At 34.0% G+C, this 16505-nt stretch overlaps 1 protein-coding gene across 3 annotated transcripts in view; it reads left to right on the top strand.

The window, feature by feature from the left end:
• Positions 1–8: 8 nt before the first annotated feature.
• Positions 9–16505, top strand: part of LOC148608907 (uncharacterized) — a 29086-nt gene continuing 12589 nt past the window's right edge. Inside the window, exons 1-12 of one of the 3 annotated variants that reach the window (XR_015914695.1) lie at positions 9–107; positions 1584–3682; positions 4038–4064; positions 6402–6636; positions 7812–9596; positions 10240–10427; positions 10716–10759; positions 11477–11630; positions 12274–12437; positions 13424–13578; positions 15478–15558; positions 16337–16479. Coding sequence is in view for 2 of the 3 variants with exons in the window: in XM_088541978.1 (XP_088398104.1) it covers positions 1651–3682; positions 4038–4064; positions 6402–6636; positions 7812–9596; positions 10240–10427; positions 10716–10759; positions 11477–11630; positions 12274–12437; positions 13424–13578; positions 15478–15558; positions 16368–16479 (4977 nt within the window). In the remaining variant the exon portion in view is untranslated. The remainder of the gene's footprint in view (positions 108–1583; positions 3683–4037; positions 4065–6401; positions 6637–7811; positions 9597–10239; positions 10428–10715; positions 10760–11476; positions 11631–12273; positions 12438–13423; positions 13579–15477; positions 15559–16336; positions 16480–16505) is intronic. The other 2 variants (XM_088541978.1, XM_088541979.1) reach the window with 2 other exon arrangements.

Genomic DNA, 16505 nt, shown 5'->3' with positions numbered 1-16505 from the left:
CCGTTCTCAAGAATGTTTACTAAGAAACAAGATGGCCGACCAACCAAATTGACAGAATGAGATTATGAGGTTCTTCCAACTTCCTGAATTTCGGCGTCTAAATTAAAGTATGATTTAAAAAAAATTCCATATGACATATTTACAATATTTTACACGCATTTAAACACGATTTCAACAATAAAGCATTGCATGTGGTGCCGATGTTTGTTGTGTCCTCGTCCGGCTCGTGCAGTTAGTCCGAATTTCCTCTGACCCTGCAACCCTTCTCTTTTTTATTTGGATATTGTTATGTTTTTGTTATATTGTCCTTCAACCGCTTGTAACGACTTTCAAGTTGAAATTGTGCATGTCACACCTACCTAGTTCGATTCCGGAATCATTTTCCTGCATGCTGATACCAAATTTGCCTTAGTTAGAAATTACATTTATTATTGAAGTTTCGATAATTTTCCACGAGAGACCCAGTTTTGTTGACATTTTGAACCGTAATAGAGAGTAGGCGGAGCTTGTTAACTTTGGAATGGAACGGAGCGGAAACGATTTTTAAAACTGGAATCTAACAGAATATTTCAAAATTCCGCTGAAAAATTACATGCCCGCTACTCTTCCGTTCCAAAGGTAACAAGCTCCGCCTACTCTCTATTACAGTTCAAAATGTCAACGAAACAGGGTCTCTTGTGGAAAATTATTGAAATACCTCCATTCCATTCTCCCTGAAAGGGTGTTGATAATCAAGCTCATTAGAGCTGTGCCAAAGTTGTGGGTCCAACTAAAAAGTCCCTGGAGAGAAGAATTAAAATATGTGACAAGTCATTTTGTGGCTAGAAATGAATTAACTATTGGTCACTGTATAGTATAAAACTGAGAATTTAAAGGCTGATTTTGGACAAATTGATTTATAAATGTGAAGTAGTAAGGTTCCTGAAAATCATCATGAAGTTACTATAGATAAGTTGGAGTGCATGGTGGACCCTTCCTGCTCATAGACTATTAATATACACGTATATGAAAACGTCACTATGTTACCTTAATTTGTATTTTTTTATATGTTCTAACTCTATACAGTATCAGAAAACCATTGCTCATTTTGATCCTAAAACCTTACCCTTACTTGGAAAATTAAAGTAGCTACAACCTGTTTTTTTTATATTGCTGACACACTGCTGTATACATGCAGTGCTCCAGCTAGAAATTGAAAGGGGCAGGGTTCTGTTGAGCAGAGGGGCACCTTTGTAGTCGGAAAAGGGCACTTTTTTTTGCTTCGCATGTTTACCATGTCAAGTTGTTTGTTTCATTTTCTATGTATGTAATTTTCTTTGTTTCTTTGTTTTTTTGTTTGAATTCTTCATGTCATGTAAATGTATTTAAGTTGTGCAAAAAATGACTTTAGAATTAAAATTTGTGGGAAGATATCTGATTTCTGCACTATTGTAAAATTGAATACATGTATCTTTTTGGAGATAACCTGTAAATGAAATGTGAATATAATTGACCATAAGTTTTAAGTTCCTAACCTTTATTATACATGTATACATATAAATTGAAAATAATCTAAAATGAAAATTTCATGATACTATTTTCAGGAGAACCTTGACATGAATGACGTTAAAATAAAGAAAGTAAAATTGCTGTTGTAAAAGTAAAACGGACATGGAAGAACAAACATCAGACAGTCTAACAGCTGAGGAAATACGACAAAGACGATTGGCATACTTTCAGTCACAAACAAGTCTTGAAAAAGCAGTTGAAGGGAATCAGGCTGATACAAAAAAGAAACAGCCAACTGTTCCAGAGAAACACTTTGATAACAGTAAGGGTAAACGGCCAACTGTTCCAGAGAAACAGTTTGATGACAGTAAAGGTAAACGGCCAACTGTTTCAGAGAAAACCATAATTCATAGGAAAGTACCAACTCAGGAATTATCAAAACGACCAGAAGAAATGACAAGAATTGATATCATTAAAGAAACTGTTCCTAATTTAAAGCTGGAATTAGATGACAAGAAAATTAGCAGAAATGAAGATGGATACAATGAAAAGGTTGAAAAACTAATTCAAATGACAAAGAAAGAAATGGCAGAAAAGTACAGCACAAGTTCATCAAGGGAGTCTACTCCAAAACAATCTTCCTCAAAAACAGACTCACAACCTGCTCAGTTACACCAATCCAATGTAATAGATTTCAGGGAGTATAGGCCACAGCAATCAAATGATTTGCATATAGAAAACATATTTAGTGACAGAAACAGTTCATCTAGGGTTAGACAAAGTACAAAAACCTTAGCCTCAGTGAAGGATTCTCATGATAATGGAGCATACAGCTACTTTCTAAAATCTGTTGATGCTGACCAGGTAGAAGAGCTTGGATTATCTACACACAGACCCGAAGATGGTCCTGGTAGTAAAGAAAGGTCTCCTAGGGCTCTAGATGAATCAATGTCTGAGGATTTAAAATATGCACTTGGTGAAAGAAAATACAAAGAATTTCTGGAAAAATCAATGAAAGACATTGATGCTCTGTATGGTGATAATTTTAAGAACAAGACTAACGTTGACAAATTAGAGAAAGGTGGTACTAAAGACATTAATCTGAGACGTGAACAGTATGATAATGTGACAAGTACTCTGATGAGCAAGAAAATAAATGAGAAAGAACAAAAAGCTAACAATGAAACTAACAAGAAATGGGAGGAGCCAATTACAGAAGGGAATAGACCATTATTAAATCGCCCTAAATATGAACCATCCAGTATTTACCAAAACAAACGGGAGACTGAAGTGGAAGAAAACAATGCTAGTAGGTATAATAGAAGTAAAAGTGTGGATGAGCCACATATTCTATCAAGTAGAAACTTTGCTTTTTCTGCTGATGAAATATACAGTCAGGCCTACCAACCTCACATGATTAAATCTACTCCAATACAAATATCAGGGAGTGATGGGATAGGACATGGACATCCTATGTATCATGGACCAATATCAAACTTTGCCAGACCTGGCCATGTTGGCTATAGCCAGCCATTTCCACATGAATTCCCATCACATCCTGCATTTTTTCATAGCCATTCTTATGATGGTTCTACCCCACCTAGTCAAGGGCCGTATTACTCTCCTGACTATATGGTACCTCAAAGCTCTTCTGGGTATTTTGTGTCAGCACCTTATGGAAATCAGGGTACCTATCCAATTAGAACTCCAAGACAAGTACCACATTCACCAACATCTAGAAGAGAACATGGTCATCCCTTGATGCAACATTCTTATTCACATTTTGAGGATGCTCATGGCCGGCCTATTTCAGCACGAAGTGTTCATAAAATGGATCAACAGGATATGTACAGATTTAAGCAGCAACATCCACAAATGTTTCCTCATCCACCTGAAGAACATGGATATGACCAGGAGATGAAACCACACCTTCCAGGAGATAAAATGGGCAATAATCCACCATACTACAACCCTGAGATGTTCCCACATCCTCCTGAATCACAACCAGGACCAGGACCTCATGGAGATATGGCTGCCTTTCAGGATTATCTTCATATGATGCCAAAGGGTATCCCATATCCACCACCACCTAACGATATTGAACTACAAGCATACTTTCAGTTTCTAGGAAGTCAGGGTTATCCTATTCCCTACCATACTGTGGTTCCACCTGATTCTCCCAGAGAAGATCAAGGTAAGTACTACCACATATATGTTAGGCTAAAGTCAATTTAAACAGTACACATATGAATAAGGGGTTCTGTCCATATAGTATTGTGATTTGTCAAATTTTAGATGTATGTACTTCTGAAATCCAAATATTACAAGAAATACAATTCATGATGTGGAAGGACTTTTTTCCTTGCAGGTTGTATAGAAAAGGTTTGAATGAAATATTATATCATTTTTTTATTATCTACATGTATTGTAGGTATTTTTTGTATCTATTTAAAAAAAATTTGAAGTCTCAAAAATTCTGCTACTTTTATTTAGAATCTAGCTGTTGATATATAAATTGTTACAATATTAAGAACTATCTGCACATTTAGACTGCAGGATCAACAATGAACCCAGAGGTAAGTATGTTATTCCCAGTTCCCAGCATCTTACCTGAAGTGAAGCTTTGCAGCAGGATTTTATAGTAGTTGATGTCTTATTGTAGAGGGTTGTATAGACAGAGCAATACTATTTTTTACCTTTGGGGCACGAAATTATACTTTTCCTCTTTCTTGAATCCAGATGTATTTGAATTTTTATTTACCGTATGCATGTGAGTGATTTCTTTACTAACTTAGCTGCAGTTAGGCACAATTTTAATTTAATACTGTTCATTATACTCCTCGCAAACAAAGTTTGGGGGGCATATAGGCATCTCCTTGTCTGTCCATCTGTCTCCACATTTCTTGTAAGCGCAACTTCTGGTAAATCCTTCAAGGGATTTTGATGAAATTGTATAGGAATTTGAATATCATATTTATATGTGCATAAAGGAGTATAATTGCTGTCAGAGGACTCCAAGGGGAGATAATCCAAATTAATGGTTTTACATCTTAAAACCTTGTAAATGCAACTCCTCCTATATCTCTCTAGGAATTTTGATGAAATTTGATAGGAAGGTTGGGTATCATATGAAGATGTGCATGATGGAATATAATAACTGTCTGAGGATTCCAAAGGGAGATAACCCAAATTAAGGGTAACATGTTTAAACCTCAACTTCCCCTAAGGTCTCACTAACCACTTCTAACGTTTCCATTACTTTACATGTTAAAAAAAAGTAATTTTCAAAGTCTCACTGTGAATTCCCAGGACAAATGACATCTTAAAGTTGCATACCGTTGCGAAGCTTGGAAAGTAAGGCTTCCAAAATCATTATGCTAATGGTACGATGATAGAAGAAATTCTTCACAAAATTTACTTGAATAAATAATACTCAAAATCCACATTTTTACCTGTTCTGCTAATTGACAGCATGGAGGCAAATTACTCACACATGTAAACAATATTCATACACTTTTGTAATTAATTACATACATGATTTTAAAGTACACATGCTTAGCTTTATTTTGACTACTTTTAATCATAGTACACACAAATAATGCACTTATAATGCATATGTCTAGGTTCAGTGTGTTTTTGGTACTACATTGGGGGGTGGCCATTTGATCCAGAAGTGGTTAGTGAGACCTAAACCGCTCATGGGGTTTTGATGAAATTTTATAGGAAGCTTGAATGTCATATGTAGATGTGTATGATGGAATATACATTGTAATTCCTGTAGAGGAACTCCAAGGGGAGATAATTCAAATTAAGGGTTTTACTTGTTAAAAACTTGTAAGAGCAACTACTAATAAACCTCTCAAGGGATTGTGATGAAATTTAATATTAAGGTTGGGTATCACATGTAAATTAGGTGTGCGTAAAGGGAGATAATCTAAATTAAGGGGTAGAGGTCTCACTAACCACTTCTAACGTTTCCATTACTTTACTTGTTAAAAAAGTAATTTTCAAAGTCTCACTGTGAATTCCCAGGACAAATGACATCTTAAAGTTGCATACCGTTGCGAAGCTTGGAAAATAAGGCTTCCAAAATCATTATGCTAATGGTACGATGATAGTAGAAAGTTTTCACAAAATTTACTTGAATAAATAATACTCAAAATCCACCTTTTTACCTGTTCTGCTAACTGACAGCATGGAGGCAAATTACTCACACATGTAAACAATATTCATACGCTTTTGTAGTTAATTACATATATGATTTTAAAGTACACATTCTCAGCTTTATTTTGACTACTTTTAATCATAATACACACAAATAATGCACTTACAATGCATATGTCTAGGTTCAATGTGTTTTTGGTACTACATAGGGGGTGGCCATTTGACCCGGAAGTGGTTAGTGAGACCAGAATGCTTTTTAGAACCTATATGGTCCTGTTCTTGTGGTACATATATGTTTGCTACAGTATGCTGTACACATTGTTCTCGTCTGTTAGTTGTTTGCTTTACACAGTCTTAACCTCTTGACCTTACTTACATGTACATGTACATTTCTAAGTTTAAACTGTTGAGTAATGCCTGTTTTTATTTCATACTTGCAAAGTTGTTGGATTATAGATTTTTGGTCTTTTATTTCTTGTCAAGTCTTAGGTTGAATGACTTTATGGTGTAAATGAAATGCATTTTTGTAGTACTTTTTAAAATCTTTTAAAACAACACAAAAATGAGACTAGTATGGTAGATACCTCATCAAAAAAAGGAGATGAGGTGGTGGGGGGGCTTTTGAAAATTGAGTTTTGTAACATGCATAAAATATTTTGTTGGTAAGATTTTAGTTCCAATTAGATTACTACTGGTATTAATGTTCTAATGGATGAAGAGTAATCGGTGATTTTCTTCTCCTGAACTAGGTGTAATGATTCCCCATCCTCCAGCAGAAAGGAAAGATAACAAGCCTGGCTCAGGACATTTCAGAAGGAGAGAGTATGATGGGAGTCCAAGAAGGTCCACTAAACAGGATGGATCACTTGAGATTACTGAGAAAAAGATTGATGTAGGGAAAAAATTTGTCGATGACAGTAAATCTGAGGAACTTAATAGCTCACAGAGACATATTGAAGGGATAAGACAGTTTCATGAACAAAGGTAAATATGATATGGATTAAGCAAATTCAACGGCTCAGAGTTAAGATTTTAAAAATTTCTCTAGACCCATTTGAATGATATATCACCCATTTTACACTGGTGAAAATTTGATTTATAAATTATCAACAATGCAGTTTTATGTCCACACTTTAGAAATGCATTTGTTGTCCGTGCCACAGAGCAACATATGTGATGTCCATATAGGTAACACATTTGTTGTCCCTGCCCTAAAGCAACATATATGATGTCTACATAGGCAAAGTATTTGTTGTCTGTGCCACAAAGCAACATATTTGATGTCCTCATATGCAATGCATTTGTTGTCCCTGCCACAAAGCAACATATGTGATGTCCACATAGGTAGTGTATTTGTTGTTTCTGCCACAAAGCAACAATGGTGATGCCTACTTTGGTAACATATTTGTTGTCCCTTGCCAGAAGGCAACATATGTGATGTCTACATTGGTAACACATGTGCTGTCCCTGTCACAAAGCAACATATCCGGAGGGCTTTTTTAATTGTTAGCTCTGGTGTACAAGGATAACCTGAGGGCTTTTTAAAAAGGTGATAATAAGTACTCAGTCAATCTTGATAAAGATCTTTCTAAAAACTGAGCAAGAATAAGGAATGATTCTTAAAAACTTACACTTTAATCATAAGCCAACATTTCTCAGCCAATATACATTATAAAAACAAATTAAAATAATTTAAGATTTTTGTGTCAAAAAAAAATTGTACAGGTCTGAAATTTTGGTATTTGTGAGAAAAAAAATCTTTTAGAATTATTATTATCATATTCTCCTGGCATTTTCACTAAAAACTGTATGTAATTGAAAAGTAATTAAACTTTACATGCTTTTATATAAATTAATTACATGTACTTTAAAAAATGCCCAATTACACATTATATTCAATTACATCAAAATTTGTAATGCATTAATTACCTTCAATTACAATTACAATTACCCCATTTCTGATATTTACAGTAATATTTCTTTGATAGGGCTATAGCAGTGGTAGGTGACCATTTATTGATATGTACTTTTCAAAATGTGAGCAGAATAGGTCCAGTTGAAATTGATATTTTGAATTTCCTTGTTAGTTACAGTTAAACTTTCTTTTTATAGATGCTATATTTTTGTCCCATGTACATTTCTGTATTTTTGTTTTGTAGAAGACAGCAGCAAGAAAATGAGATGTTAGAGAAACAGAGAGTATTTGCCAAAGAATCAATTGATCGCTATTTTACATCTCTTGAACACCATTCCAGTAAACATAATAATGACATGAATGATAGGTCGATGGAAATATTAAGGGAAAGTCTTACTGATGTACAGACAATGGTTAATTCTGAAACCACTGGAGTTACTCTAAATGCTGGAGGTATTACTGAAAGAATGGATGAGCTAGGCATTGACCTTTCTTATTTGAAAGGGAAAGAGGAAACTGAAAATTCCTACAAAAGCAAGGTAGAAAAAGTAAGAAATGTAATTGTATGTCCTGAGTGTGGGGAAATAAATAAACCTTACATGACTTGGTGTTCTGAATGTAGTGAGGTTCTCATTGGTGTTGACCCTGTCAAGGTAAAACCCAAACGAAAAGGTGGAAGGACAAAGAATTCTGGGGAAAGTAATGGCAAGAACTATGTTCTCTATAAAAATGTGACTTTTGATGAACAGGCAAATAAAAGGGAAAAAAAGAAAGACAATGAGGAAGCAGTAAAAGAGAGTGAAAGGTCAAGAATAAAGGTCTCTCCCAGTAAATCTGATGGGAAAGACAGTGGGCGACCTTCAAGTGAGGACTTAGATTTTACAAGGACTGAAAATGAAATTGATGAAATTTGTCAAAGTCTTAGTGATCCTGTTATCAAAGGCTTCATTAAGGCCTACTTCAACAAAAAACGACAAGAAATTTCAAGAAAAGAGGACCATAATGGAAACTTGAATTCCGATAGAAAACAAATGAAATGGAATGAAAATGTCACTCCTAAGGAAGAAGATTCAGTAGATGAATATAGTGATGCAGAAAATCAGCTGAACTTTGAGAATGGTGAAAATTTTAATTATGAAGATGAAAACACTGAAAATGGGGATGGTTTCTATTATGAAGATGAAAACATTAAAAATGATTTTGATGATAAACATCTGTTGAATAACTTTCCACATCCTGTAGAAAGCCAAAGTCCTGTAGAATTTGAACAGGATCATCATTTACATAATGAGGATGTTTGGCTTCATGAAAGAAAACGCGAGAAGAGAGAAGCTCCTCTGAGTAAAGAGCACTTACCTATTGATATTGAAATATTCACAATGGAAGAAAGTCGTCAGGGAAAATCAACCCAGCGAGATCCTCTTGTCCCTTCTCTTAACCTTGCTAATAGTAGTGATGAAGAAGACATGCCACAGCACAAAAAGAAACCCTTTGTACCTCTGAGTATGTCTGCTGAAAGTGATGACTGGCAGGATTTCTTCAACAAAGAAAAACAGATAGAAGTTCCTTATGAAGAAATTGTCCCTGAAAGTCCAGAGATAGAAGAGGTTGGGGATTCCAAGCCTTTCTTGGCTCAGCTCCTGGACCATCAACCAAAAATATCAAAAAGACCACCAAGTAACACTTCAAAAACTAGAAAATCACATGCTAAGAGTATTGTAAAAGAATCAATTGATGCCCCGTTAAGGCAAAGAAAATGGGCAAAATCAAGTACGGCATGGGGCTCTTATAAGCCAAGGGAACTAAGCACAAAGTCAAGTATCATTATTGGCAAAAATAGACCATCTAGTGCTGGGAGTAAAAGACCATCAAGTGGAGTTACTAAGTCAGTAGCTGCTCCTAGTGCCAACAATGTAGATGTTCCCAGAAGATCTGGTAGTATGCATAACTTGTCTATACCTACTGAAGAGTCTGAGAGAAAGATGGGGTCAAAGATCAACACACCTGTCAATGCAGATTTTTCAGCAAGGTAACAATATCTGATAAGACTAAATAAAATTAAACCTGTAACATGATGTGGATTATAGACAATCTATGTATTCTATAATAATAATATTTCATCACTGATCTGTTCTAGATTACATTCTGTCTTGATATATTGAGAGGTACATTGCTATGACTTTGAAGTACAGTGCTGTAATAATAATAATACTTTATTTCAAGAGGGTAACACAGTTAGTAAATACACTAATTTTCCCTGAGGTCCTCAGCAGTAAACAAATACAAAAATTCAATAATACATATTTTAAAATACATTCTAACATACATTCACACAAAAACATCAACTCTGTTTGCTGAGTAAATAGCATCTTAATCTTTTTTTAAAAGTTTGGCAGTTTTTGGAATTTTTTATAATTGTTGGTAGGTTGTTCCACAGAGTTGGACCAGAGTAAATAAAAGATCTTGTGTAGAGTTGAGTTTTTGTTCTAGAAATAAATAAGTTACCCTTGATTGTGTTTCGTAATGAGTAAAAGTTGTTATAATATATATAGTCATAGTCATAATTAGTTTAAATAAACTTTAAGTGAAAGCTTTTCAGCAAGGTTATATTTTGTCAGTGCTATGAAATTTCTGTGTTTTATAATCATTTAAGACATTTGGATTTGTTTAAGGTCTGTAGAATCTAGTGGCAATATAAGTCCAGTCATACCTGCTACACAAACCAGCCCTGACAGGCATGGAAAGAGGAAGGAAACCTCTCTAACAAGAAGGAAGGAACCTACATCTGAACAGAGTCCTAAATCCTTGCCTTATGTTATTGACCATCGGTTACCATTAGAAGATATTGAACCTATCAAAGGTATTGAGCATTATAGATTTCCTGTCTTTAAAAAACAAAAACAAAAAAAATAGAAGCAGGAAAAAAGTGATTGAATAACAATGGCATTTGCTTTTATCAGTAGTAAAAAAAATGGTAAACACATCTGAAGTTAGAGGAAACTAAGTTTCCTTAAAGGAAGAAATATTTAAATATTTTGAAAGCTAGTTGAAATTTTCCTGCTGGAAGCATGGTATAAATACAGACATAATTCATGGATCTGTTGCATGTGTAATAATTGGTTACAATTGTATGTTGATATATTTTCAGATGTTGGAAAATTGCAAAGTGCCTACTCTATGTATCAAGAAATGGTAAGTGCACTTGTATTCAACGTAAAGTATATAGGCCCAAGTCATTGAAGTCAAATTAGTATTACATTTTAATTTTTTCACTCAAAACTATCATTTAGACATACATGTAAAAGAAATAAGAGAAGTTTACTGTATAAAAGAGGTGCTGCAGGGATATGAATGCAGTATGTTTAAGGTCCAGTCAAGATTTAAATCAAAAGGTCCACCCATACAAAGTCCTTAAAGGTCCACCCATACAAACATACAAAGTCCTTAAAGGTCCACCCATACAAAGTCCTTAAAGGTCCACCCATACAAAGTCCTTTAAAAATCATCTATATATAAGTGGTATCTTGTAATACGCAGGAAAAATTGCAACATATGTTTTCATGTTTCAAAACATATGGAAACATATGTTTAGGACTTGTATGGGAATATATCTATTTTTGCACCTTTAAACAAATGAACTAAATATTTTTACCCAATTTAAATGAAAACATATTTTTAATGATTGAAATGGTTTGGTAAACATTTGTTAATGTATATGTTTATATTTTAATTGAAAACATGTTTTTCATGGTGGTCCTAAACATATGAAAAACACATGAAAAACAGGTTTCAGAAACACATGTTGCAATTTTTCCTCTGTATACTAAGGTAAATACACTTTTCCTTAATTATTCATATATATTTCAATGACACCACCTATACTTATGTTGAATTTTTCATGTTTTTTAGACACCACGGATCGCAGATGGAACTTTTTCTCCTTGGATGTGTCTACCTGATGAGATCATGTTACAGATATTCTCCTTCCTGTCCCATTCTGAACTGATCAATGTAGCCCTGTCATGTAAACGATACTACAGAGTTGCCCTCGATGAAACACTTTGTAAGATTTTATCCTTTTGTTTTGAAAAAGTTAAGGGAATTTTACTTTTTAGGATTATTAAAATTGTCATGTTTTGTGGAGTTAAAACATTGTCAATTTTATTTAATCAACAATGTTTTCAATAGCAGATGGAAATGGAAAATCATAACTTGACTGATCCACAAAACCATGAAAATTAGTACTTTTTATAATGAATTTTTTTTTTTATCAATTATGTACTGCTAGCTAAAGTGAACTTTACAGAATTGACTGTACGGTGTACCAAATAATTTAATGTCACTACATGTATATGATTGACATCTTCAATGTAATGAGTTCCGTCTGTTTACATGTAATAAAAAATTATGACTATACTAGTACAAAAAATCATGATGATAATTTTTCTTTACACAACTGTTATTTAAAGTTGTCAGGAAGACCATGTTCGAATGTTTTTTATCATTAATTTTTTTGTGGGAATCTGATTTTATGACATGTTTGCTTAAAATTAGATTGATAGTTATAAGGGTACAAAGCAAACAGCTTGTATATATGTATTTCTGATTCACATGTGATTTTTTTTTATTTTGACCATTACAAATTAAGTATTTTAGATGAAAATATATGAATTTAGATTTTGATCATATAAAATACATTATTGAAGGGCGGTACATCACAATTAAGAAACGACACAACATGGATGACGACACCTTAGTACAAATTGGTAACAGGCATCCAGTCAGCTTGGCTCTGATACAGTGTCATGGAGATAGTATCACTGCTAAAGGTCTTAGAGAGCTCTTCAGGGAATGTTGTGATACACTTAGGGTAAGTTCATGCTTTGGTAGATACATGTCCTGTAGGGAGTATCATTGCTAAAGTTCTGAGGGGCTCTTCAGAGAATGTTGTGATACACTTAGGGTAAGTTCATGATCTTGTAGATACATGTCCTGTAGGTAGTATCATTGCTTAAGGTCTGAGGGGCTCTTCAGGGAATGCTCTGGTAGATACATGTCCTGTAGGTAGTATCATTGCTAAAGGTCTGAGGGGCTCTTTAGGGAATGCTCTGGTAGATACATGTCCTGTTGGTAGTATCATTGCTAAAGGTCTGAGGGGCTCTTCAGGGAATGTTGTGATACACTTAGAGTAAGCATGCTCTGGTAGATACATGTCCTGTAGGTAGTATCATTGCTAAAGGTCTGAGGGGCTTTTCAGGGAATGCTCTGGTAGATACATGTCCTGTGGGTAGTATCATTGCTAAAGGCCTGAGGGGCTCTTCAGGGAATGTTGTGATACATTTAGAGTAAGTTCATGCTCTGGTAGATAGCTGTCCTGTAGGTAGTATTACTGCTAAAATATCACTTCTAACTTTTAGGTCTGAGGGGACGTTCTGGTAATGCTGTGATACACTTATTTTAAGTTCATACCATTAAAGTGTGTTTTCCGTCAGTTGGGGAGATATTATGTAACTAAAGGAAAATCTGTTTAGAACAATTATACACATATAATATATAGGGGTCTTAAATTGTGAAATAGCAGTAAGAAAAACTGAATAAAACAACACAATGTATGTAGAAAACAGAACATGTTTAATGGTTAGAAATTTTAATGAATATATGCTTGTGTATGTAATAGAGTTCCCTGTAGTAAAGTTCTCAATAATAGAAACAAGATCTGTAATCTATGGAATATCAAGATGTCCACATTGGCTTTAACTTGTTTAGATGATTTGACTTAAATTTACAACTCTGATGTTATTTTGATTAGACGTATTTTTTTCTTACACATTTTGATGGAATATATTTTTTTTGTAGGAATTGAATTTTTGTGGCTGTAGTAGAGGTGCTTTAACAGGAGACTGTATATTACTGCATGCCTCAGCCAGATGTCACAACCTGACACATATTGATGCCAGTTGGTGTATGGTGACTGACAGTGGCATTGGTGCTATTTCAAGTTCTTGTAAAAGGTCAGCACTTTGTCATTTGTATATTCTTTGAAATGTGAAATTTAAAAGTCAGAGGAACGAAAAAGTATGATTAGATACTATCTGTTTTTATTTTTATGACCTTGTGACAAACTGTCGGGGGGCATATTAATTTACCCCTGTCCGTCCGTCCATCTATCCGTCTGTCTGTCGTGCCGTCCGTATTATACTTGATCATGGCTTGTCCAGCTATCTCCTCATACAGTTTTTGAACTACCTCTAAAATATTTTACTGGATATTTCTACACATGATGGAGGTGTGCAGGGCCAAAGGATTTTGATTTTCATGAAATAGTATGGAAATTGGTGATCGTTACACTTAGTCATTTTACTCAGAAATAGGGCTATATGGCTTGTATGGCTATCTCCTCCTCTAAAATATTTTTTGCAGGATGTTCCTACACATAATGATGGTGTGCAAGGTCATAGGATTTTGATTTTCATGAAATATTACGGAACTGGGAGATAGTTGAATTTTGGAATATTACGGAACTGGATGATGGTTAGACTTTGTAATTTTTGTCAGAAATATATCCCAAGCAACAAAGTTAGGGATTTGTTATGGGGGGTATAAACATTTTTTATGCGACAGTCCGTCCATTGGTCCTCTTTTTCTCATCGCAACTAGTCTGACACTACCAAACAGAATTTCATGACACTGTGTGGCCAGGATACAATATGTAGATATGCATATATTTAGGAAATTTGTGGCCAGGATACAATATGTAGATATGCATATATTTAGGAATTTCTGATCCCCAAATTGATCCCCAAATTTTTCGAGTTACAGTACTTGAACAGTTTGTCCTTGCAAGTATTGGAAGGATTGAGCTGAACCAACAGACCATGAGTATCACAAGTCTTGGAAGAATTTCAGAATCTACAAACAATGTCTTCATACAAAAATAAACATGTTCCTAATTTGGCAAATCTAGTGAGTGGGGGCATCATTAGTGTCTTACAGACACATCTGATTTACTTAAACAAAAAATCACTACTAACAGATGAGGCGGGGGCTCCTGTTATAAACAGGGCTTCTAGTTTTTTATTGATATACTTTTTTTTTATTTTTATTTTTGTCTGGCCTGGGACAAAAGTTGTGGAAGGCGAGACTTAGCTTTTGCTTTTCCAGGATCAGGGTCTACAACAGCATCTATGTTATGAATTTTTGTCAAGTTTACAGATTAGGTCAGTTAAATATGCACTACTTGCACTTCTAGGTCAATCATATTAGGTATGCATTACCCTCACCATATCACAATTCTGTATCCAATTCATGCCCCCTACAGTCACTTTGAAGTTTTGTTATGATGATATAATATTACGTTATCTGATTATATCAGTGTAACATGAACTACTCCTGCTACATGTAGTTCAAAGATAATAAGTGTATGGTATGCTACATTTAGGTCAAGGGTAATAAGTGTATGGTATGCTACATGTAGGTCAAAGGTAATAAGTGTATGGTATGCTACATGTAGGTCAAGGGTAATAAGTGTATGGTAACATGGCATTACTACATCATACTTCCATATCTGTTTTATGTATATGCCCCTGTAGTCACTATCAAATGTTGAATAATAATGTGTGGGACAGGTGAGACATCTGTGATTACAGTTTATTTTTGGATTATGTATGAAATCCTTAAAAGATTAAATTGATGCAAACAAAACTACAAGTATGTAGTACTAAAGGATGTATAATGATATGGTTAAATCATTACAGATGATAGATGGCTTTATTCTTCAAATGCATTTAACTGAATTTTAACAAGATTAACATTATGTTTTTTTTTTCAAAATTCTCAGATTTTCATAATTATGTTTAATACATGTCTTGAGCTACAATATTGATCCTAACAAAATAATTTTAATTTTTTAGGCTGGAGAGTTTGTGTATAAATGGCTGTCAAAACATTTCAGATGAAGGTTTAGAAACAGTTATCAAGAAGCATGGTCAAAGGTACTCTATAGTTTTATACATGATAGTATTTAACATCTGATCACACTGAGCAATATTTCATTTACATCTTTTAATTAGAAAAGCATGACAGAAAAAAATGCCGTTCCTGAAGAATGTCAGTACCATGATATGAGTATTGGTTCCCAAGTCTAGGAGGTTAACTATCAGTTTACCATTTATTCAAGTGCAAAGGGAAGATAACTGACTTGTTAATTATCAGTTTTCCATTAAATGACAAATTCATCTGTGTTTATTTTTTTTTAAAGTGACATACTATAGGATTAAGAATAACTTTGTTTCAATCATAAAAAAAAAATGTACCTCTAAGAAAATCTTTTGGGATGCTACATTTCTAAATGATCTAGCAAATATTTTTGTGAGCCTTTTGAGATTTTAATTACATGTATTTTTGAAGCTGTTTTGTATTGTAGAGGAATATGGAAACCAGCTTATTTTTGTAGATACTTATTTCACAATATCAGTTAGCTACACTTATTTTTGTGACTGACACTATCTTGTTTAACATGTAATCCATAATGAAGGAACATTAACACAGGGATTTATTAAAAACATCTATTTTTGCTTGCAAAATCAGAGAAAGTACTCACATAAACAAATTGAGTTAATTGTACATACTTGTAAAATGAACTAAGTAATGTGTAGACATTCAATATGAAGATAAGTGAAGTGTAAATTTTATCATAATTTATTAATAACAAGTGTTTCAAATTATTTTTTTTATTCATTGAAGAATATATAGATTTTGTTTATTTTACAGTTTACGGGTACTTGAAATGTTTATTTTACAGTTTACGGGTACTTGAGATGTTTGGATGTTTTAAGATTTCACCAAAAGGAATCCGATACCTTGCCAATCACTGCATTAACCTGCTGACATTAAATCTTGGCCAGTGTTACAAGGTAAAACTTATACTGCACCAACCTGC

Source organism: Perna viridis, chromosome 8, assembly GCF_037379345.1.
Source record: "Perna viridis isolate PV_CMFRI_1.1 ecotype Kerala chromosome 8, ASM3737934v1, whole genome shotgun sequence".
Lineage (NCBI taxonomy): Eukaryota > Metazoa > Mollusca > Bivalvia > Mytilida > Mytilidae > Perna > Perna viridis.
Note: the sequence above shows the minus strand (reverse complement) of the source record. Positions and strands in the feature narration are given on the sequence as shown.